This window comes from Carassius auratus, unplaced genomic scaffold (assembly GCF_003368295.1).
Source record: "Carassius auratus strain Wakin unplaced genomic scaffold, ASM336829v1 scaf_tig00005214, whole genome shotgun sequence".
NCBI classification, from domain to species: Eukaryota; Metazoa; Chordata; class Actinopteri; order Cypriniformes; family Cyprinidae; genus Carassius; species Carassius auratus.
The window spans coordinates 1,087,221-1,113,227 of record NW_020523638.1 but is presented as its reverse complement, the minus strand read 5'-3'; the positions used below and the strand labels follow the sequence as shown (position 1 = coordinate 1,113,227).

Here is a 26,007-nt window from a genome sequence, read left to right as displayed (position 1 = left end):
GAGCAGCATGTATGTACATAATTTATTTATTTTTTTAATGCATGGTTAATGAAAAACTAAAAATGTTAAATCACTTGAATAAGGCCATAAAACACATACATAACATTGGTTCCCAGGACTGTTGAGAACTGGAGCTTGTAGCCTAGAATCTTTCTTTCTAAATGATATGAAAATCATCTTGTTTACTCACTCACAGAAAACTATATATTGATTTAAATTTTCTAAGACACTTTTGTTTATAAAAGTCATATGCGAGTAGGCGTCAACTATCATGAACATCATTGTGAATTACAACTGAGAAGACAAAGGCCTGCATAATGAGCTGCATAATGAGCTGCATAATTTGCCTCTTAGTCAGCTTGTGTCACTGAGAGGAAGGAGTTACAAGAAAGAATGTGAGGACAAAATAAATGTATATCATTTTATGTTTGTAGTTTATTTAGAATATATTTAATTATCCCACAACATAATTTAATATCCACTTGGGGGAGCAGTTAAACAGTTCATTAGGAACAATCAAAGCTGACTTTCAAAGCTGATTTTTTTGCATCATTACTGGAGTCACACAATCCTTCAGAAATCCTTTTAACAAAATTATTTTCTACAAAAAAATGTAGTGCTATTATTATCAATATTATTATTATTATTATTATTATTATTATTATTATTATTATTATTATTATTATTATTGTTGTTGTTGTTATTAATGTTGAAAAGAGCTGAGAATATTTTTTCAGGTTTTTTATGGGGATAAATTGAAAGAACAGCATTGTGTTACATGTGTTACAGTTACATTTATTTGTTAGATTTATATTATTTACATCAAGCTTTAGAATTGTATAGTATAGTACATTGTTATTGAAACTTCATAATATTTCACTTGATTATATATTTAGTCAGGAATTATAATTTGGAAAAGTCTAACTAGTAAAATGTTTACACGTTATGTGAAAATTAGTACAAGTATATAAATAGATAAAAAAAGACTTACTCATGTTTATGATCTCTGCTGAATAAAGTGCTTCATTCTTTTTTTTCTGAGGAAATCCAAATCTCAAATCCTCAACCACATCACATCTTTTTGGGGTGAATTATGTATTTTTCCTCTCATCGTGAAGCAAACAGTAAAATAAATAAAAAACTTGAAGAACAGTCTCTCTGCATTGTCTTCTGTTGTGTGGGCGTATTCTGTTGCGTGCGCTTCAGTGAAACATTAGAATCTGAATAGCGCGTTCAGCGCGGGGGCGTGGTCTCATTAGAAGATAATGAAGGGAGCCATGAAAAACGGACATCGCGTTGTCTTTATATGGATAACTTTATCACAGAATATTTGTTTTCGGCGGCACTTGTTTATTTTAAAAATAGACATTTCAGGCTTTCTATAGATATTTTTGTCATGTCTCTTCGTTAAGTATTCACGGAGTTACAGTTCATTTTAATGATGCGTGTCTAAATGAAGATCAGCGCAGACAAAGGCTGCAGACAGCGCACCTTGTTTGTTATCTATATTTTATAAGGGCACAAAGTTTTGTTGTTATTAGGTCTGTATGCAAAAAAAAGTAGACCCTTTACAGATTCGATTGATGTGTTGCTCTTATCTGTACGATTAAAACTGAAAGTGTTATTTAAGTTCTTTTCAGGGTTGTCAGGAGAAAATGCCTAATAGCGCGTATAAACGTTAATCGACTTCAGTCACAATTGTGAGAAATTAAGTTGCATTTTTGAGATATTAAGTCAAAATTGTGAGGTATAAAGCCGTAATTGTGAGAAATAATGTCACAATTGTGATATATGAAGTCATATTTTCATTTTGAGTTATTAGGTTGCAATAACAATATAACGTTGCAATTGTTAAATATAATGCCAGAATTGTGAGAAGTAAAGTCACAGTTTTGATATACAGTGTGTTGTTATTTTGTAAGTCATGTCACAATTGTGCAACGTAATGTACCAGTAATCATAAGATATAGTTAATTATGAAATATGAAGCCATGTTTAATATTTATAAAGTCATGATTGTGAGCTATAAAGTTGCAATCATAAGATATTAAGTCATATGTGAGTTACAAAGCTGCAATTGTGAGAAATAATGTCACAGTTGGGAGATTTGAAAACCCATTTACATATATATATATATATATATATATATATATATATATATATACTGTATTTTTTTTTCTTCTTTGAGGCGAAAACAGACTTCCATAGGATCTTAGGTAAGGAAACGAACTGTATTGTTCTCAATAGAACAGCAGGCAGGGATCAGCACACACTGACACATGCATTTGAAAATACACACTGAAAAACATGCTGCGTACACCCACACACACACACACACACACCCACACACACACACCAGAACTTGAAGCGGCCCGCTCTGTAAACAAACTAAAACAGGCGGTGCTCCTGTTCAGCTAAACAGGAAGTGAAGAAAATGAGCTGTTTATACAGAGCTTGGCTGACTGAGGTCAGAGGTCAACCCCAGAGCGCTTCCTGTTCTGCCGTGTGATGGACAGGGCAGAGAGCAAGAGCAGGTGGACGACAGAATGAGGGGAAGAGATAAGGACAATAAAACAAGAGGAAAATAAAAGTTAGCAAGGAAATGAGGAAAACAGGACAGGAGTCCAGTAAAAGGATGAGAGATACAGTAAAGTTGTTACAAACCTTTATGACTTTCTTTCTTCTGCATATGGAACACAAATTGATATATATATTAAAAAAAGTATTTTCTGTCCATAAAATTAAAGTCAAAGGGGACCAGTATTTTTATGGTCCATTTTTATTCCCTTACGGGAAAATAATAACAAAATAATTCATGATTGTGTTCCTTGGCAGAAAGAGAGTCATATGGGTTTAGTTCCACATGGGTGAGTACTTTATGCCACAATTAAAAAACTATTAGGATTGAGAAACAAGTAAACAGAGCATGTTGATAATATTGCTACTCTTAAAAATAAACAATATAAAAGGATTCAAAAAGAAAGAAATGGGTCATTAAAAGTAAGCAGAATGGGGGAGAGAGATGTGACAAAAAGCAGACACACATTAACTGGCCATTTCCAGAACTGGCTTTGTCCTTCAAACAGCAGACTTCAGAGAAGCAGCTAATCTACGCAAATCAGACCACAGTCTGAAGCTCCTTACTGTCAAGCTTATAACCCAAATCTGAAGTGACATGAAAGATATACACCATCAGTCATCAGAGCACTGATCCCACTCAGTGTGCTTTATTAATTATTATAGAAATGACTGCATCAGGGACAAAAGCGTCTTCATGCGTCCCTTCATGCATTATGAGAGGCCGTGTGAGCCATGTCAAGTGTCATCCTGAGTGAGACTCAGAATCCAGATGAGCTTGAAAATGTACCTAGAACATAAGATTACACCCTGCTGCTGTGGTGTGGCAGCACAACGTGACACAGTCTGGCAAGGACGAGTCTGTCCTCAGAGACAGCAGTTCCTCCCCATTCTGTGGTTTGGCTCAATTTGTCTCGTTGAACCGCAAGGCCTCTGAGACAAAACAACAGACCATATCTGTTTGTCGTTCGGACAGCTAAATGGCCTTCACTTCTGCCACTCATACTAAGGAAAATAACTTATTCTGGGACATCCTGAACATGATCAGATGACATCCTACATTTTTTAAACATATAAATCATAAGACACCAACAAGTCAGTTGGCACAATGTTATAACCTTGTGGAAAATAAGTGTATTTTAGCCACCTTTTAAAACAAGTACTTACAAAAATAACATACTTTAAAAATATATACTTAAGTGCAAACTAAACGTAATGTTTTTGGACACTTAATTGCATGTTATAAAATGTTTTATAGTTGAAATAAATTTTAAAGGCAGTTAGTTAAACCTAAGAGCGTTTTTTGAAACGCTTAAATGTGAAATTGAATAATATTAAAGTTGAAATTACAATCAAGCATTTTTGATGTACTTTAATATGTCAGTTAACATATCAGCATGTTTATTTATTTAATGCATGACAAAAAATGATTTAAAATTATTATTAAAAATACCCTTTTATTGGGCATTATTAGAACGTTTATATACATTCAATTCTTAAAAGGACAGTTCACCCAAAAATTACAATTCTGTCATTCATTTTTCACCCTCTTGTTGTTTCAAACCAATAAGATTTTGGTTGATAAATTAAGATATTTTTTATGAAATCCATGAGTTTTCTGACCCTGCATAGACAGCAATGCAGCTGAAACGTAAAAGACCCAGAAAGATAGTAAGGATATCATTAAAATAGCCCACGTAATGTGACTTAATTTTATGAAGCTACAAAAATACTTTTTGTGCGCAAAGAAAACAAAAATAACAACAATTTCTTCTCTTCCAGGTCAGTCTGTTTTGGGTTCCGAAGATGAACAAAGGTCTTACTGGTTTGGTACGACATGAGGCTGAATAATTAATGACAGAATTTTTTGGTGAACTTTCCCTTTAAGTGTGTTAAGAGGCATAGTCATGAAAGTGTCTCACTTTAGATACTCTTAAGTGATCTTTTATTTAAAAATAAAAAGAATATCATCTGCAAGTACAGTTTATAAATATAAATTAGGGCCTGGACTCGATTAAAAAAATGTATCTAATTAATTAGAGGCTTTGTAATTAATTTATCGAAATTAATCGCATTTTAATCGCATATAAATATTTGACCTGAGAACAGTGAGAAGTAATTTTTTTTCACATGGATTTATAGTATACATTGAATAATGACTGAATACATAAGCTTAAGCAACAAAATATTGTTTATTTTTGTTCAACCAAGTCTAGCAGACCAGTGCAATTTTTGCCATGAAGTGTAGCAATAACATATTTAGAAACAATTTAGAAATAGTACATTTCATAAATTCAGGAAGCTTATAAGTGTTGTTTTTTTTAAGTAAAACACAATACTGTCAATTACATTCAGAACATTGGAAACACTGACTATTAGAAAACATCTCTCTGTTGCTTCAGAGGCCATAACATACTAAGTCCAACTCTCAATAACCTTGGCCAAAACAATAAAGAGTTCAACATAAACTGCCAGTTGCACCAACAAAATAATACACAGTTCAACATAAAGTGTAAAGTCCACGCTAGCTGCTATATGTTTTGCGTTGAGGTGATACTTGAGGCTCGATGTGCTGCGGTGATAAGCAAACGCTAGTTGGTGCTTCAGTATAATCGGTCCGCCGAAACTCATCCAGTGAGAAACGTTCCGCGGTGCAAAAATAACTTATTAAAAATGCGGGAATTTTTTTTTCTGTAATTAATTAATCTTAGTTAACGCGTTATTTTTTGTGTAATTAATTAATCTCAATTCATGCGTTAAAGTTCCGGCCCTAATATAAATACATACTTTTAAACAGTATATCATTTTTTAAAAAGTATATAAAAATATATAGGCTGTTTATAAGATTTGAAGTACACTACAAGTGCATACTCCCCACAATTAAATGCACTTCTTTTTCTCAAGAACCCAGACTCTCATCTATTTCTTCCTTACGAAGAGTCACTAAGAGACCAACTAAATTAACCAAGATTGTTCATCAACAGAGAACTATTAAAGGCATTAGCAGCCAACCCAAAATTCAACATACCTTTTTTAGTTGAAAGCTCTCTTGCGTTGAATTTGAACTGTAATTCAGCGTCATTCTGAGACCGTCTCATAATATGAGTTTATTTTCTCTCCTTCTGGAGCCAAACAGAACAACCACAGTCTGGATAGGAGTCACACAGTGGGATTTAAATGCCAACAAGCTCCCATTAAAGACCTCCACTTTGCCCAGGACGCCTACAGCACATTACTAACTACTGCTAGGCCTAAGAGGAGACGCCATGTTTCATTTGACACTACTGTTCTACTATCTTAAGATCATAGAACAAGTGTAATAAACATATCCTGTTTACATATATTGTATAAAGCTAATTACAACATCAATTATTGTGCAAACTATGTACTTTTGTGGATTTAGTCCAATATGTATTCATGTTTCAGTTTCAGTGTTTACATGTTAATATGGTTTTCAGTTTAAAGGCATGTGGAACTGACTATTAAATGGATAGAAAAATGACAAATTTGTCATCATTTACTGATCCTCAATTTGTTCCAAACATGTAAGAGTTTCTTTCTTCTGTTAAGCATTAAAGCTTTACTTTAAATAATGTGGGCATAACTAAACAGTTGCAAAGTGTGAAAGTCAATGGATTCCCTAAACTATTTGGTTACACACGTTCTTCAAAATACATTATTTTGTGTTCAACAGAAGAAAGAAACTCATACTGGTTTGGAAAAACCTGAGGCTGAGAAAGTGATGACATAATATTTTATTTTTTATTTAATTAATTTTTTTTTGGGGGGGGGGGGGGGGGGGCTGAACTATCCCTAGTCAGTTCACACCAAGATGAATATTCAGAGTCAAAATTCTGTTTTAATTTGAATGAATGGCTGTTAATGCATCTGTTTTTTGTTTTTTCCCAGAGAGCTGTTCTAATGTCTTTTCCACAGCACTGTGAAGAAAACCGGCCAGCCAATAAGATCTGCGCCTTTGGTCACATGCGCAGAGATGCTGCTGTTACATAAAATTATGAATCTGTGGCTCATAAACATTCTATTATGCTAAGCATCAGTGACTAGCAGAGGAAGAATCCAGAACTGGCTCTCTCGTCATTGCACTTTTGTATTTGATGTCATATAAAGAACTTTTAATCGCTATTATTTATTGTTATGCATTGATCTTAACAAACATAATTGCATGCAAAATTCAGACTGAATTTGTGTTAGTGTGAACAAGCCTTTACTTCTTTAATATTAATTACATTACATTCACTTCACATTTGCGTTAAGGAACCCAAATGAGCTCAAGAGAGACATTGCTTCCATCTGGAAATGTATATTGTTGTCCGTTACTTTGTTTTTAGATACTACTTTTGCCAAATAATCTTTGTGATGTAGTATAGCGTTGATTATTTTCTTTTGCCATATGATGACAACGATGAGAGATAATACTGATCTTCAAAACCATGCTGTGTACATTAGAATAAATGTGCAAATGTTAAAAGATTATGCTTCATCAGAAGGAAGGGGAGAGGAGGGCTGAGGAGGGGAGGAGTGATGAAACGGTGCAGACAGATGAGTGTGTACAGGGAGTGAGAGTTGAGGAGGATGATAGAGAACCTGCATCTCTCTTGTCTGACTGAGGGTTTCTAAGCTCAAGTGGGGCCACTAGTCTCTGCACTACACAATGTGTGTGTGTGTGTGTGTGTGTGTGTGTGTGTGTGTGTGTGTCCTATCACAGGCCCCACGCTGAAGTGGAGGTTATCAGAAAAAGAAAGTACTCTGTCTAGCAAATGTGGCATGTTGAAATACCCTTAACCTCACTGAACCTTCTGTCTCGCTCATGTCCTCCTGCTGTAATGCTCTCGGATCAACACAGGCTTTTTAAGCAACTGTTAAAGCCTTCGAACATCATATAGCAACTCTGTCAACAGTACCTTTTAGAACTCCAAACTGTTAAACAGAAAATATTCTCTATGACATTAATTATTAAATGTGTAAGAGTGGCTAAAATCTCCTTAATTGTGATAAAATCACTGTAAAGTGTAAATTCTGTAAATTCTTGTGGCTTTAAAAAGAAAACAGCAATGCGATAAATCACAATAAGTCAGTAAAAAGCTACATTTATTGTTAATAACCTTAATAAATGATTCTCATATGTGGTCACAGGTTCTTTTATAATAACTGCAGTTGTGAACTATGTTTCATAATCTGAATCTTTGCAGCCTCCTCCTGAGGACGTCTTAAAGGTACAGCAGCAAAAAACAGCCAGTTTAATTCTAAGGGTCAGGAGAAAGGAGGGAAAACGGTGATGAACAAACAACATTACTATGTTACAAAAGTGAACAATGTGGCTTCTTAAAGCTAGCAAGGATTTAAAAAAAACAAAGATCCTGTTTTTGCTCTGTTACTTGCTCTGATTTTCTCATTATCTGTTAGCAAATAAAGTAACTTCTTCCACTTTAATGCTATTACTATCTGTGCACACTGTAGGTGTCAGAACAAACTCTAGAAGAGGAGCTCTCTGTTCCTGAACGAGACTGTTCTCTTTTCAACAAGTCAGTCAGCTGGTGTTGACTCACAAAGTATTATTTTTATCATATTTATATTATATCACAGGTTTATTTAGACTTTGAATTAGCTTTTATTTCTATATTTTTAGTTTTCATTTTAAATCCAGTTAAATTTTTAGTATTTAGCTACATTATGTGCTTTGACAGTTTATTAGCTTTAGTATTTTAATATTACTATTAAAATTTCATTTATTTGTATTTCAGCTTAAGACATTATTATAATTTCATTACTGTAAATTAAACATTACATTTAGTTGTCTAAGCAACACTTCTAATTTTGTTTATTAACATGTTATAATTTTTTCTAGTTTTAGTTAACAATATAATAACCCTAATTGGTGAACAAAATTGTCACACTGAATTGCGAACCCAGTTTAACTGATTAACTGAAAAGAGCAGGCTCAAAATTAATATATATACATATATATACAGTATATACAGATAAGATGCCAAAGGTTATGAAAGAGCAACCTGAGAAATATAAAATGAGGAATTTATCAAAGACATGAACTTCTGTTTTGTTGGAGAATTCAGACAGATTCTTAAAAAACAAGTGATGAGAAAAGAGAAAGAGGGGAACCAGCCAGAACAGAGAAAATCCATACATGAAAAACAGACAGACAGAGAGAGAGAGAGAGAGAGAGATAGAGAGAGAGGGAGGGAGGGAGAGGGAGGAAAAGGTCCCTTCAGCTTTGCAACTAATGAAGCCTGAGAGCCCAATTACAAAGCCCTAACAGCAGGACCAGCCAAGAGAGAAAGTGTGTGTGTGTGTGTGTGCGTGTAGACGCATTTATCAGTGTGTATGCATACATGCCTCTTTGTGTGTATAAATTTGTTTCGATTCATGTGTTTTGGGTGTGTTTGTGTCTGCTTATTCACACACGTCTTTAACTCTCCCTGGTTCTTGCGTGTTTGTAAAGTGTTTGTCAGCGTGACACTGTGCGTTTGTGTGTGATTGAACAGAAGCCGGCCGCTCTGCTCTTTGTTAAAGGGCAGCTATTCTCTCTCTGGAGTTCTTCAAGCACTACGGCTGCTGCCTCCGAAGCTCCAGCCGACCCCCATCTACTCCAGCGTCCAGCCCAGATCCCCTCCGCTGCGCTGGGGCTCGAGTGCTGCTGGAGGCTGGCTGTCTGGACGAGCACTTTGCAGCAAAAAGCCACTCAAGAAAAGTAGAGATGTGTGTCGAGTACCTTGTATCTACCCTCAGTATGGAAGGTCAAATATACGTGTCTGTGTGCATGAGTGTGTAGCTGCTCAATTCAATGTAAACAGTGAACAATTTACAATAATACCTAGATTAGGAAAATCGTATCTAGCATCCACTAAAAGCACAACTTTGATACACAACCTACATCATTAATTAATCTTTTGCAGCAGAAATGCTTCAGCAAGAGCATCTTAATTTATGTCAGAAGTACACAAAAGACAAAATCAAAATGGGTAATGAATCAACTTAATATTGCATCACATGCTGAATCATCAATGGTCCTTTAAAGGTTCGTTACATTTAGTAACGGTTCTATTTAGAACCATATAATCCTGAAGAACCCTTTGATGCTGAAATGGTTCTTTGTGTCAGAGTTTAGGATTCTTTATTCACACCCTTTTTGTTTTTATATATCTGTAAGTTACTGTCAAAGCTTCTCATTAGTGATTTTCTGGAGCTCAATGACTACGTTTACATGCAACCAATAACCCGTTCAAAACCCGGTCGCGCACGGCCATGTAAACATCGGCAAAAACCCGGATATGCCGTATACCTGGGGTACCCCTTTTCTAACCCGAATATTTGGTCTTGTAAACGCGTTTCGGCATATCCCCATCAAAATGTGTGTTTTGCGCATGTTCTATTCGCAAGGAATCTTGCTCTTTTGAGTCTTTGGATACAGGAAAAACAATTAGAAATGACGCATATTGCGTCTTACGCTCCTGACGCTTACAGTGCGTCGCTGTTTACATCGGGATATTGGCGACTGATTACACATTCCATGTATACAGGAGTAACTCTCTCTGCTCACGCATGTAAACGTGTTATCCCGAATGTTTCAGAAACCCAAATAGTGACCTTAACCCGACCATAACCCGAATTTTAACAGCTTGTAAACGTAGTCACTGATCCAGCTGCACAGACTGTCAACACACTCTGAACAGGTAAATGATTTCATTCTTTCATTTAAATACAAATTTTACTTTAAAATTGTAACTGGCTTCGGAACAAACATGTTCTTTTCTCTTTTTAGTTTTTTGTTCAGCTCTGTTCAGCTGAGGATACTTCTCTCCTCTTCTCCACTAAATAAGTAATGGAGATATTGAATTTATAATACATATTGTTAGAATTTTTTATTAAATTTAACAGTAGAACTCTCTATTCTATTTCTATTCTATCTACTTGGGTTTTCTTTATTATAAATAAATTACCCTCTAACACATGTTCTATTTATTCTATTTCTTTTCTATCAATTTTTATTCTGTTTATTTATTATTAAAATTATTATATAAAATTACAATTATTAATAGATAAAAACTTGCTACAGTATGTGTACTGCGTTAGACTAACCAGGGCTGGTCACAACACTTATGTATTGTTGGTCTTTTGTCATGTTGATTGCTTCTATTACTCTCATTTGTAAATTGCTTTGGATTAAAGTGTCTGCTAAATGATGACATGTAATGTAATGTAATTATTACTTGGTTTTATGCATAAACATACTTGGTCACACAAAATATTAAAGCTATCCCCTGGCTTTGTATATTTTTTTTTCTTTTAACATTGTGAAGGGCTCATATTATGTCCATTTTTAAGGATACTTCTTTCCCCATCTCCACTAAAGTAAGTAACAAATATTTTGAATTCATGGAGCATATTGTTACTTTTGGCCTTCATAAACATAATTGTTTTTACATAAACACATGGAAGGAGGCACACTGTAACTCTAAACTCAATTGTGTTTTTCAGATGACGTCAGATCCTACAACCTCGTCATCTGCAGAGAGAAACTGCCTCTACAATCACACCAGAATACACATAATGATGGACTTACAGGCATCATAGAGGATTGTGAAAATACTGCATTTCACTGAAACTTGGTCTTCATTATACTATTTTCTGTTTCTTTATTTGTTTTCAGTGTCAGTTGTCCTTTATTAAGTGTTAGGCCTAAGTTTTGCTAGGTCACTGTCACTTTTGCTACAATTTCACGTCATTAAATAAAATAAAAATATCTAGTTGACACAACATGCTGTTGTTATTTTTATGAAAACATTAATACACACTATATATTATAAGACCAGGGACCTATTTCAGTGATATCTGTTTTGCAGTACATTTAAATGTATGCATGTAGTAGAAACTTTTATCCAAAGCGACTTACAGTGCATTACGACGAACATTTATTTATTGATTTTTTTTACCTAACATGTGTTCCCCTGGGAATTGAACCCACAACCTTTTGCAATGCTCTACCACTGAGCCTTGTGAGTAAGTCACAAGTATTGAATATCACCAACGAGCCAAACAAAGACATGGTCATGAGAATGGAAGATTTGTTTTGAGAAATGCATAACCTTTGTAAGAGAGGTAAATAAAGATCTCAGCTCTACCTTTGTCTTTTACATTTCCACATACAGTGTTATTCTTGCTTCAGTATTATTATTACACATTGATATTTGAATTGACTGACAGGCTTAAATATTTGATTACAGTCTGTTAAATCACTGTTTGCATCTTAGTGTTGTCTCACACACACACACACATAGTTTGTCCGAAAGCCTTGAGCACAATGAGCACTTAGTGCTTAAATGCATCTTGAGATGTGAATGCATGTCTTTGTGCAGGCAGCCTGCAGGAACAGAGACAGAAAGAAACAAAGAGAGAGAAAGACACAGATTTGGCCAAGTCCACCCCATCCATCTTTAAGTCTGTCAGCTGTTAACAGGACGCATGTAATTGTACAGCAACTGTTTGCTGACTGAGTTCTGAAGAATCATAAGACGATCAGAAATCCTTCTCAGATACGGACACATAAAGCATGTACTGTTCTCATCTCTACACAAACAGCACATCAGATGATGTAGATCCAGCCAGGGGCATACAAATAATGGCGACACAATATAAAACATAACAGCTTTGCTCATAAATATTAATTATGCAACATAAAAAAAATCCCATACATTATTGAATTAACAATACTGAATATTGCCCAATATGTGCCACTCCACTCAAAATGAAAGATCTCACAATCAAAGCATGGAAAACACTTCACTTTCAAAGCTTCTGGGAATCGCAGACTGAACGAAGATGTGTATGTGAGAGTGTGTGTGTGTTAAAAGTGACCCTTGAAGGCCAGAAAACCCAGTGGTCCACAAGCTCCTGCTTATTTCAAAATTACAGACTGTGTTTGAGACACATGTGTGTGTGTGTGTGTGTGTGTGCATGTGTGTGTGTGTGTTTGAGAGAGAGAGTAAGCGGGTGCATGTATGTGTGAGTGTGTGCGTTTGTGTGCATATGTTCGGCTTTTCCACAGCCTAAAATTAAAATCTAGGTTTTATAAACACTCTCTAATTATGGAGCAGAAGATGATGCACTATTTTTGGGAGCTGTGGCCATGAACGCCCTTCTCGTATACACAAACACACACTCTCTCTTTAACAGAAAATACATGTGTGCATAAACAGCTCATACAAGCCACTGCAGGGTACAAGATATCACCATATGTAACCATAAAAAGACAGCGTGCATTTAAAAATAAAGCAATGTGCGTGGAGCGGTTTAACGAGAGGCTACTAGAAATGCTACTATAGCTACTTCAGAAGTACAGTGAATGTTAATTGCTGTCTTTGGAATGTGCAATTATTTCTAAACAATGTTAAACACGCAAGGCCACCATCACAGTCATATCACAGATGAAAATGTGCTGTACTCCTGGGAACAAGTTTGTGTGTTAGTGTGCGTTCATGGTTTGACCCAGATAACAAGACCATGTTGGTTTGGATGCAGGACGAGCTCGTTGTAAACACAAAGGACCTGGACTTTTGCTTATGATTATGTACAGGCCACTGGTCAAGTGGAGGACAACCAACAATTGCTGCTCTGTGGTGTGTTTTTGTCCATAAGAGTGAATAAACAATGTTATAGGGTGTGCTAAAGAAATATTCTGGGTTAAATATGATCTGGGTTTAACTCAACAGCACCTATCGACAGCCAGAAATGCAATAGGACACTCTGATGTAGTAGTCTTAAATAAAGACCCTCATTACTACATCAAAAATGAAATCTTGTGTGTCATGTCACATAAGTTTCATATTTAGTGTGTCTAATCGAATGGATTGCCTAGTTAGAATATTGTGTCTAAAATTAAATAAAAATGATTAGGGGTGACCCCAAATAGTCGACGATTCGATGCTTCGATTTGAGGAGCCTGATTCGACTACAAATCTCACAGTCGAATATTCGCGGGCTGTTATGATTTTGCCATTCTGACTATATGTGAGCGCTCAAATGTCTGATTTCACATAGAACTTGTGGTTTTCTCCCAATAAGTTAACATGCAGCCTATTATGAAAAAGCTGTGAATAAGAAACTGAAAAGAAAGAAGCTTCAAATAAATAATTTAAAGTGCGTGAATAAATCCAACCACCCCTATAGATTTATGTTTCACTTTCCATAATCCGTGACCGACAGAGGAGCATCTTGGTGGCAGGGATTTTAAACTTTATCAAGACTCAAACTCACACAGGCAGAATTTTTCGATCAGGTAGGGTACAAGTGATTTCAAAACATTTCAGCCGGTGTATACATATATAGTCAATATATTATTTACCTGATATAAGATGTATTTGGTTTTGAGTCAAGCACTTCATTTTAGTACAACAGTGATATCTCTTCACAGCGCAGCATGAGCAGGACAAACAACAAAGCAGAATATTAATAACTATGAATGGACTGTCACACTCATACCATTATAACGAGAACACCATTATAATAAAACGCTGATGTTTAGTGTTAACTATCTTTAATCAAAACATAAAAACATTATTTACCCCGTTTTCATTACAAATTTTCCCTTTTTGTGCTAACATCAGTAATTATGACTGTCGGATGTCTGACTTGACTCAATGTATTTTGCCCCGCCCCCAAACATATGATTCGACTATCAGTCGAATATCAGCAACATTCGAAAATTACGATTCAACTATGAAAATCCTTAGTCGGGGACACCCCTAAAAATTATAATAACAGTAAAACGGATTTGAAGCATCACACAATAAAACCATTGCGTTTTAAGAATCATGGTATCATTTTAGAGTCACTGTTGCTGAATTATACTATTCACACTTATAATATACCGTGCACAGTAATAGTGGTGTTTCTGTTGGTGAACAAATCAGTATTTTGGAATGAATCACTAAAGTGAACAAATTGTTCTCAAATGTTCACTTTTCTATTTGATGCATGAAAACAGACTGCTTCCTTGCACTACAGACTATGGCACTAGCCAACACATACATTTGAAATTGACAATAGTACTGCCTATTTCACAAAATGCATAAAATAAAACGGTTGAGTTTTCAGCTAAGTGAATGATTCAATGATTGACTCAAAACGCATTTGTTACTTCTTCTGGCAAAACAACGTAACCTGCTGAAAGGGCCACTGAACGAATCAGTGAATAAATCTTTTTGGTGAATGGACTCAAAAGATTTGAGTTAGTGAGATGAGTCAAAATCATAATCACAACACCAATACAATAACACACATCCGTGAAATACAAACCACCATTAGTACTATGATGAGACAGCTGGAGACAGAGATATGCACAAATTTAAAAAAGAAATGAGATCAGAATGAAAGTCTGTGGACTGGGAAGGAGGAAGAGAGATAGAGCGAGAGTTCAACAATTCTTGGAGTCAGTTAAGTCAAGTAGAGTGAAAGGAAAAACTATCCAAACAGAGATTCCCACTGTGCACCGGGAGGAGTATCTCTCTCTCGCTCGCTCGCTCTCAGCCGAACACGACACTGCTGGGGGATTTTTCATCCGCAGATTCCCATCCGAAGCGGTCACACAAATAAACAGCACACATAACTGCTTAATGATTCCACAGAGAAAGATTTTCCTCAGAAACAGCGCCGATTTCTACCTAGACTCGGCATAGAGGTCAGAGGTCAAAGCGTGTGTGGCAGGGGCAGGTGTGATGGGATAGGCTCACGATATCCAGTGTCTGGGTCTTTGTTTGCTTTTTTGATTTATTGCGGACCACCGCCCCTTCTCTGAACACGTGCAGTCTTCCCCTCCCTTCCCCTCCTCTACTCTCCTCGCCGTTTCCCACAAAAATAAACCCTCCTTGAATGCCGGCGCTACGAGGACGCCCCTCCACACAATTCCCCGGATGTCTGTCAGGAAGGTTTCTCAAAACACACTCCCCTCTCGTCACTCTCTGACCTCAAGGAGACCCGCTAGCATACATCCATACAGATGCTGAGTTATGATTGCACAACACAATAAAGTTCCCGTTTTCCAAAGTTCATCATGTCAGTCTGGAAAAATAGACATAGTGGGACACAGACGGACAGATGAACATTAACTCGATGCAGCTGTCTGAGGGGGCTGCGGCTCAAGGTCACCAGTGTAGTTGGAATCATTGGCATCCCAAAACAGCTTTATAAACACTCACTCACACACAACAGCCAATTCAGCTCACACCCACATTCTTACTGCCATTGAAAACACACATGCACGCTAGCGCTCACATATGAGCAAGAGAATGCTGATACGACATTGAACAAACATTGATTTTACGACTGTTGAGTCAGTGGACCAACACTGAGTCAAGAAAGTGCTATATGGCGCATAACTGTCCAAACATTATCACAGTTTTACGGTTAAAGACGGAGAGCAACAATGTGTGCTCTTTGGCCATGTGGGAGAGATTAGCGTCAGCTAAATTTAAAGAAACGAGCACACCGAACCGCCAGCAAAATACCACTGTGGCAATAACACTTACTGTACTGTACACCCATTGTTACTGAAAAATAATAACCTTGATCATTGAACCAACTCTGGTCTGTGAAACAAACACTCATTATACTATGAATTATAAAAGACAAAATTATCTTTCAGTAGTGAATGTTTAAAGCTTGCAGACCTTTTTTTTTCTAGGAAAACACGCTAAAAATATTTATGACTCATCTTGTTCGCAGGGGTGTGTATTCAATTTTGTGCAACCAAATACACTGTCGAATGAGGATGTCCCTCCCCCAATATCACGATTAGCAATAGAAAAGTTGATCATAGATTTATTAGACTGTTATAAGCATAAAGGTCTCACTTAGTTAAATTATTTTATTTACATAAACTTTAGCAGGACATTTAAAGTAAATAATGGCACAACAACTATGTTGTGGATGTTTTGTCCATATTAGGGATTTCTTGGAACATCATCATTATGAATGAAACAGACATTAAATGTGTTGGGTTTAAAAAAAAAACATATAATAATAGCCAGCCCATCATTTTGGGGCGTTAAAAAAAATAGGAAAATAATATTTCTCTCAAAATTTGAAGTAGACATATGGTAATCCATGTTTTATTTCGGTATTCAGGATTTATTTATTTATAAAAAAATTGTTATATTGTTTTAAAAATCACATTTAAAAAAAAAAATAATTAGAATGTCATTCTTTCCACCATCGTTTCATTTATTTATTTATTTATTTATTTTTTAGGAATCGGTTCAGGCCCCAGTATTTTTTTTTTAAGTATCTATTTGGCACCAGTATCATAAAAAACCCAAACAATACCCAACCCTACACTGGAATATTTTTATATGTTGGCAAAGGGACAGCCCAGCTTGGAAAATTATTCTTTTTTTCACATATCTTAGGTAATCATGCAAAAATGTCTCTTTTGCACTCAAATAATTCCCTCAAAGAAAAGTCTTGAATAACATTCTATTATGCATTCTAACCAGTTTCATATGAGCATGTTAACACTGGATTTCAGATAGTTTGCAAAGGAAGCAATGAGTGTCACATGTGCAAGTTTTGAAATCTAGCATGTAATTAATTGCTCATGTAAAATGCTATTTTTTTCCTGATGGACTGTTGAAGACAGTCACACACATGGCTCCTGGATAACCAGTAGAAGTCACCCAATGGGATTTGGACTTCTGACTTTGCAAAAGTGCTTTCGGTTTAGTGTGCAATATGCATCCAGATGTTTAGTGAAGAGAGTGTGGGCGGTCCATGGGCGTTATGTCTAAAGCTGGGACTATTTATATACTATTTACATATTTATTGTATTTTGTGAATCCAAACACACTGTGGAATAACAAGCACCCCTGACTGATTCACAAAAAAAAAAAAAAATTGAAAAAAATAATGATTAAATGTTTTATGTCAGTTTTGATTTCATGTTGCAGAATCTCAAAAACTTATAATGCACATTTAAAAAAAAAAAAAAAAAAAAGGTTGACATTACAAATAGTGTTTGTTCTAAACCAGAAAAACTACACACATTAGCTATCATACATAATTCTGACATGATGATTTGCTGCTCATGAAACATTTGCTATTATTATCAATCTTTAAAACAGTTGTGGTGTGGCTTCTGTGGAAACTATGTCTATGTTACAGTTTCCACAAAAATAGGACAACAAAAACTACTGACAACAAAGACCATTATTAATTACTAAGCAACAATAATAATTTTTAATCTGAAGGATAATTTGACACTGAAGAATGGAGTAATGGCTGATGAATATAACAGCAATAAATGACATTTTACACTTTATTACAATATTACAGTTATTATATTATTACAGTTCTTCTAAATTGTAATAAATTCACAATATAAGCATTTTACTGTATTTTTGATCAAATAAATTGGCATTTGTGAGGATCTTTCAAGAATATAAAAAATAAAAAACCTCTTAATTACTCCAAACTTTTGTTAGTGTATATAAACACGCACATTTGTACACACTCATGTATGCACAATCATGAAGCAATACTGAGACTCTCGGCTCTTATTACACTCTCTCACTCATTCCCATCTCATTCTCGCTCAACAGATAAACAAACATTCAACTAAATGACTTTCCTTCGCCTCATTTTCTCGTCTTCTTTCCTTTCCTTGATCTCTACCTCTATTTCACACTTTCCACTTCTCTCTCTCTCTCTCTCTCTCTCTCTCTCTCTCTCTCTCTCTCGGTCTCCCTCCCCCTCTATCAACTCAGTCACTGTGCAGCCGCACATAATTAGCTCGAAACAGCGCACTGCTCTCCCCCACATCTGGAAAGAGTTTAGGCATGGCAGTTTCCTACCAGGACAGCTAAATATTTAGGTTTAGACTCACTGTGTATGGATGAACTCATGATAGAGGGGTGGAGAAAGAGAGTGAGAGGAAAGAGAGGGCGCGTTCGCACAGAGAGGGGGAGAGAGTGGAAAAATAGCCGTTTATGGTAAATATATTGGGTTTTATACCACAAAGTAGCACCAAATGACTTGTGTACGCCAATGTTATATGCTAATGCAAAGAGGATTTATGAGTAATTTGGGATGTAATGGAAACCTGGAGAAGGCTGAGGTGTGGAACGGCATCAAACAACACAAGCGCACACACTCACAAAGAGCGATCAGTTACCCGCAGAGGTCAAAGCAGTTAAACTCTAATACAGAGGTGTAGCCACAAATCCTCTGCTGCGCTGCTTGACGAACAGCCAATGAAATGCTCTCGCTGAACAAACCGCATCTCTCCTGCTCCTAACCGAGCACTTCGGGTGATTTACACTTTGAAATATATTTGAAAGAAGGGCAGAGGCGAAGCGTGGGGAGTAAAGAAAGAGAAGAATCAGTCGGAGCTGTGGCCTAGCGGTTAGCACACGTGCTCGACACATTACGCTCTGGGGCTTAATGTTTAAATCTAGCTCATGTTATGTTCCAATACCTCCTCGATGCGCTGTGCTCTCTCTAATTAAGACTGTCAATAAAATATCTGTTAATATTTCACAATATTACTGTTCTGATCAAATAAATGCAGCCTTGATGAGTGACACTTCTTTAAAAAACATTATGATTATTACTGATCCCAAACATTTAAACGATTACTAAAGCATGATTTGGACTTAAGTGTGTGATGTGCACTGCTACTATTCATTGATTCATTCATGTTACGTTCTATGGATGAACAATGAAGAAGGAGAATACAATTTGGGGTAATTACTGAAGTCACTCCCCACATTTTCCCTCTCCACCAATCAGATGAAGGGGTGCCATCTGCTTATCTAACTTAATCAGCTGAGGAATGCCAGATGTTGTGTTGCAGGCCTGCAGCTGGTCCAAGAGATAACCTTTACCAAAATGACTGACCCCAGAAATCCCATTCTGACCTCTTGAGGCTGTCTGTTTAGCTAGGGTTGGTCATATCAAAGAAAACACTATCACTTATGTACAGTTAGAGCGAAAACGATTGTAACAGGGATTTTCTCAGTGTCTAATTCCTCTGAAACATGAATGATTTTTATGATATAAGTTATCATACCAAAATACTGATTGCACTCTCCATAATTAGCCTTCTCTGCCTGGCACAGTTCTGGCAGAGACTGTATAAGGTGAAAGAAGAAGACACCTCATAGAGAAATGAATGGGATAAATCATACTGCTTAATATGCTGGTGTCATAAAAAAAATCAGGCAAACCATTGAATCCTTTTAAAAGAGTGCTAAAATGCTAGCTTCTTTCTTGGGTTTTGGCCTACAAAAATACAACATCCCTGCAGCACTCTATGGCTACATTGGTTCAAGTGACCCAATTCCGATTTTTTTCCCTCCCATGTGGCACAGATCAGATATGATCCACAAACATGTAAACAGGAAAAAACAACATGGATTCTGATATTCACAGATTGGTTTCAGGCATCATTCCTATGTGAAAATAAATCTGATTGGATACAAGCTTTTGCTTCTGCGATGTAAGTGGACAGATCAGATACTCCTTTGGTAAAGTTGAATGTCATTGACAATGGCGAATGGTGTCAGCTCAGGTGGACGCTTAGCCGGGTCAGTACATCTACCTTTAGCTTTTTCTCCAAATGTAAAGTGTAAGTGTAATTGCATAGATATTGACTATTAGTCACATTTAACAGAAGATGCAAGCTGGTCGTCCAAAAATTTGATATAGTCAACAGAATTGGACATTAAGAACTTCAGTGTAAATGAGGCCTATAAGGCACTAAATAAAGTCCACATTAACAGATCGGCCAATGGAATTGCTTTGGGGTCCTAGGTTAACTCAACAGACAAACCTCTCTGATTGGAAATATGAAATCTTATCAAGCACTTTCCCATTCAAGCAGATAGGAGCAATAAAAGTTGCCAAGATGGCCACCGAGTAAATTTAATTTCCTCATAGTGGCTTTGGCACTATGCCAAACATACAATCCCGAGAAACTACCTTGAAAAACACCCAACTAAACTAGTGCTGAGTGCAGCATTTTCATTATCCGTTGCTCGTTTTCCCTTCAGGGGGCAGGAGACTATGAATACTTTACTTCTAACACACAAAGCCTCATAAAAGTGCCACACGGTGGGCTTTCCACATATTCGGAAAACAAATAAACGATGTTAAGAGGTGCAAAAGCTCATGTGAGCTTGTCTCCAACCGCCTCTGTCGCCTGCAACCCAATCTACTTTTGCCCCCTTCCTATCTGTTTTCAGTCCATTTCCTCTGGTTTCGCAGAGGCAATGTGTTGAGCAGATGTGAGCGGTTATTAAGCAGAACCACTAGTCTCTTTCAATGGAGTCTACCCTGGGCCTCCTCCTCCGAGGGGACCAATCCCCTGGCTGCTTACTCCTCTCCTGGGCTTGTTCGTAGCATTTCGAACGCTTTTAGTGTTTATGTTTTTACAACAGCCATGTGTAGGCGTATTCTGCTCCCGCTGGGAAGGGGAGCTAAAGGGCATCACGGGAACGTAAGAGTTCTGAAGCGGCGAGTGTTTAATTCTTGCTTTTCCGCACCAATTTTCAGGCGGATACTACCAGAGACGTTGGACGGCTGCATGGGCGTCCATGTCAAGAAACAGACGAAAAATAGCGCTCTCCTCACCAAAACAAATACATGTAGCTCTAGACTGATCTCTCTTGTCTCACAACGGGATTAAGTGCATACTTTGTCCGACAAGTATTTCGTACAGGCGCCCAAACACCCACAGACCTGCTCTCAAGTACTATAATAGTCATCAAGACTAACAGGTAATAACACAATAGGTCATAACTAGATAAAGCCACACTTTGGAGTGGGTTTAGCTTCCTTCCTGCACAGACAACACGAATATGGTCCATTATGAACAGACTGGGATATTACAGCACTCGGAAAGGAAGGAGACAGACGGCCATTAAAGTGCAAGGGTGGGGGGGTGAAATGTGTTTCTTTTTATTCTCCTTTAGCATGGCCAAGTCAGCTGAAAGCTTGAGGGTGTGCGTGTACGGGGTGGGAGGGATGCGTTTGTGAAGCACACCTCCTTTCTTTTAAATGAAAGGCATGTGTAAAATGACAGGGTTTTGACAATACATCAATACAAGACAAGTCTTCAGTGCTTCAGCCTGCTCATAATTCTCACATCATCTCTTATCTTTTGCTGAAGGAAAACACAGGTAAAGGAGCAATGAGCTGCGAGTACAGCATGTAAACAATGTGTCTCGGAAGAGTGTGATAGCTCCACTTATTCAAAACCAAAAAATCAATAAATGATTTGGACATTAAATGTCAAATATTTATGTCTAAAGTTTTGAATTCCACCTTTATCTTTACTTCATTCTATACTTTATCTTTTGATGTTAGTCAAATGTTGTAACAGCACATACTGTAGCTACCATAAAATATTGTATTATGGCTGTGAGGTTGGCCAACTGTAAAACTAGTTATGAAATACACACTTTAAACAAATATTATTATTGAGATTTAAAAGAATCAGTGCAACATGAATGCATTACAGCAGCAGAGAGATGTGTATACTGTATAAGAATATAGATTTTACTGTAAATGTTATTTATACCAAAAGATGGTGCATATATTCGTAATAATCAATGAGATGCAAAGAGAAATGGTTACAGTTAACCCTGGACTTTAACCCATATAGAGTTACATTTTGACAGCTGCTCAAAGCTGCTGTCCAATAAGATCTTGCAATCGAAAAGTGTCTGAACTTTGTCTTTATCAGTCTATTAATATCAGTTTAAATCATTATGCCCACTGTTGCTGTCACACCTGCTGGTCTTATGGTACATGCATACACTGTCTGATAAACGCCATATCAGTCATGCATGTTATTGTACAACATTGCGATATCAATCATTCATGCAATCTCATTTGCTTAAGTCCTGCATCTCCAAAAGAGTTACTTGAAACTTCTTTCTTTGGAGAATTTTATTCATAAGTTTAGTTATAAGATTTTATTCTCAAACAAAGACACATATCCTTCTATAAACCCAGGTGCTGCACAAACCATGTCATGAAGATTTGGGTCACAAATGTAACACAAACACGATCTTTATGTAATTATATTGACTCGGTAATATCATTGTGATTAAGTAGCTAATTTGTTGTTTCATGAAACATGCAGGCTATAACATTAATAAAGTGTTGCTAAAGAGTGGAAATGAACGAAATACTCACAGAGAGACGATTCTGTTGGGAAGCAGACTGACTTCGGGCGTCTCGGTCAGCTCTTTCCCAACGCAGCTGACTTTCCTGCGCGCGCCGGGCGCAGCGTGCGCTTTACCGCGGTCCTCTGCGCAGCTGCAGCCGCTGGAAAGAAGCTCCGGACAGCCTGCAGAGACTCTGTGAAGCAGCAGCAGGAGAAACACACGAACCCAAAACGGGATGCGGACGCAGGGTCCCGACATTGTCCCCCTCACTATCAACTGCGCGCTCCCAGGTCAGCCCATGACATCAGGGCACGGTTTTATCTAGCTGAAAATAACTTAAAGTATCAGTGATGAGAAAGACAGTAATGAAGACCAGTTACTCCTTTCCGAGTATGAACAGATATATCACCTCGTTAGAAAGGTTTGAACACTCTCACTCCTGTTAAAACATGACAGCACTCCTGTCACTGATGCAGTAAAATACATCCATCATGTCATAATTTTTCCATCATGAATTTTCTTTCCTCCATGTCCCAAATAAAAAAATTACGCATGTGACGAGCGCAAACGAAATGGCACTTTGTCGCCTTTCTAAAGGAAAGTTAAGTTGTTACTCGTGTGCTTTCGGGGCACCGCAATTACAATTCCTCAAAGCAACTGTTGTCCATACTTTTCCCAGGAGTATTTCTCGAAATTCAGTGTGATTTGTCATAAAGTTCCGGTCGCGCATCAGCGAACATGAGGCTCTCCGGGGTCCGTGTGCTGTCAGTCGCAGTCTGACTTAAGTAACGGTCCCGATCTTAATTCCAGGACTCTGGCGCTTTTCCTTTGCCATCCTGTCACACTCACATTCAGCTCCAGCTTCAGCGCGCACATTCCTCTCCCGGGGACGCGCGGTCCTAGTGCAGCCACTTTACAGTCACCACTCACCAATATCAATCTATTTATGGTAATACTAACATTATGACAGTCTCCAGGTTATGCTGGTCAAAATTATTATTATAGTAGTAAAGTATAATGAGCAAGAGAATTTTAAATAGATCACACACACACACACATAGATACATGTATATGTATGTGTGTGTGTGTTTGATCTATTCTTTCTCATCCCAAGTCTATCATTGGTGCTAAGATGTTACTTATAAAAGATACCAAAATAAACAAATATAATAATAGTAATAATAAATAAATAAATAAAACTGCATAGGCTTAAAAAATCTAAATAAAGGAAAGAAAACAGAAATCTTCAACAAGTTATTTCAGTGCATAGGCTCATAATAAATAATATAATATAATATAATATAATATAATATAATATAATATAATATAATATAATATAATATAATATAATATAATATAATATAATATAATATAATATAATATAATAGTATAGTATAAATAACAATGTAATTTTTTTTTAAACTGCAATTGAATTTTATTTATTTTATATATACACACACACACATTTATATTAAAGGTGCTGTAGGGAACTTTTGTAAAAAATATATTTTTTACATATTTATTAAACCTGTCATTATGTCCTGACAGTAGAATATGAGACAGATAATCTGTGAAAAAATCAAGCTCCTCTGGCTCCTCCCAGTGCTCCTATTGCCATTTGCAGAAACTCCATCGCTCCCGGTAAAAAATAACCAATCAGAGCTGCGGTCCGTAACTTTGTTTGTGTTCAACATGTAGAAAAATGTATATAATAAGCGAGTACACCATGAATCCATTTTCCAAACCGTGTTTTTGGCTTGTCCTGAATCACTAGGGTACACCTATAATAAGTGTTTATATTCGGACTATTTTAGATTGCTTCGGGGGTACCGCGGCGGAGTAACCCAGTAACTTTGTGATTTTTCATAGACATAAACAGAGAGAAGTAGCTCCGGCTACGATGTTCTTCCGCAAGACGCAAGCAGTTCTGTTTATTAACCGCCAGAGCGTCAAAAGTTCCCTACCGCAGCTTTAATGCATTTAGTGGATGTTTTATCCAAAGCAACTTACACAAGAGGAATGAAAGCAATTTGTCAAAGAGCCAATTATATTTGTAATATACAAAGCCAGGTTTAGACAGCTAGATTAGAAGTATTTATTCGCATTATTATTGCATTTATCAGTTATTTTAGGTGAAAAAGGTCATTCTGTAAATGTGTTTTTTCTTTTTTGCACACTTTCAATAGCAGTGGTGTAGATCATACATGAAAATGAACAATTAATGTAAAACTAGAGCATCTTTGAAAAGGTTTTAACTATATGACCAATATCTAGGAATGTCTAGCTTAAGAATTCCTCAAGAACAGCAGCATTTGTCATTTGTCTTTAATAACTATTAAAACTCTTTTCCTCTGTCTCTCTATCTCTCTTTATAATACAAACAGATGTCCTTTTAGACTTGACCACAGTCGTGTGATTAACGCTGCATACATATCAGGCTCTATGACCCAGATGATCAGTCATCACGGCTGTCAGTGCCTCCTTGGATCTTTGCGTGCGACTGGACCATAGGAGCCTGAATCAGACTTTGGCTGAGATGTGTACAGAGCGCATGGGGTCTAAGAACCAAAGAGGAGAAATTTAATAAATCCAGGAAACAGATCAAGAATTATAGATATACAGATGCCGCTTAGATTGTTTCTCGTGGTACAAATACAACTTGTTGTAGTATTTCCCCAAAGAAACCAGTATGACTTATACTTACAGCTGTATCAACACCTTATAAATGCATGACTGAGGAAATGAAACCCACATAGCAGATCCTTACTTATTACCAATTACTGTGTTATTACAGTATTATAAACATGTAATAGCATATTGAACCACACACCCATAGCAGAGCCTTACATATTACCAATCACTGTGTTATTACAGTATTATAAACATGTAATAGCATATTGAACCACACACCCATAGCAGAGCATTACATATCACTGATTACTGTGTTATTACAGTATTATAAACATGTAATAGAATATTGAACCACACACCCATAGCAGAGCCTTACATATTACCAATTACTGTGTTATTACAGTATTATAAACATGTTATAGCATATTGAATGCACACCCAAGCACAAAAATTAATGTTCCCCATTTGGAATAGCTTTCAAAACTATATCCTCCCTTACTTATTACTGTTTACACTGCTGCTAGACTATGAATTGATAAAAATAGGTTTAAATGCTCCAGTAAAGTTCTGCTTAACAAACTGTGGACTCCAAAACTGAGCC

At 36.6% G+C, this 26,007-nt stretch overlaps 1 protein-coding gene across 1 annotated transcript in view; it reads right to left on the bottom strand.

Annotated features, from left to right (window-relative positions):
• Positions 1 to 23,624, bottom strand: part of LOC113070719 (adhesion G protein-coupled receptor A2-like) — a 64,159-nt gene extending 40,535 nt beyond the window's left edge. The window contains exon 1 of the mRNA XM_026244128.1: positions 22,804 to 23,624. Coding sequence (XP_026099913.1) covers positions 22,804 to 23,033 — 230 coding nt within the window. The 5' untranslated portion in view covers positions 23,034 to 23,624. The remainder of the gene's footprint in view (positions 1 to 22,803) is intronic.
• Between the last annotated feature and the right edge of the window lie 2,383 nt (positions 23,625 to 26,007).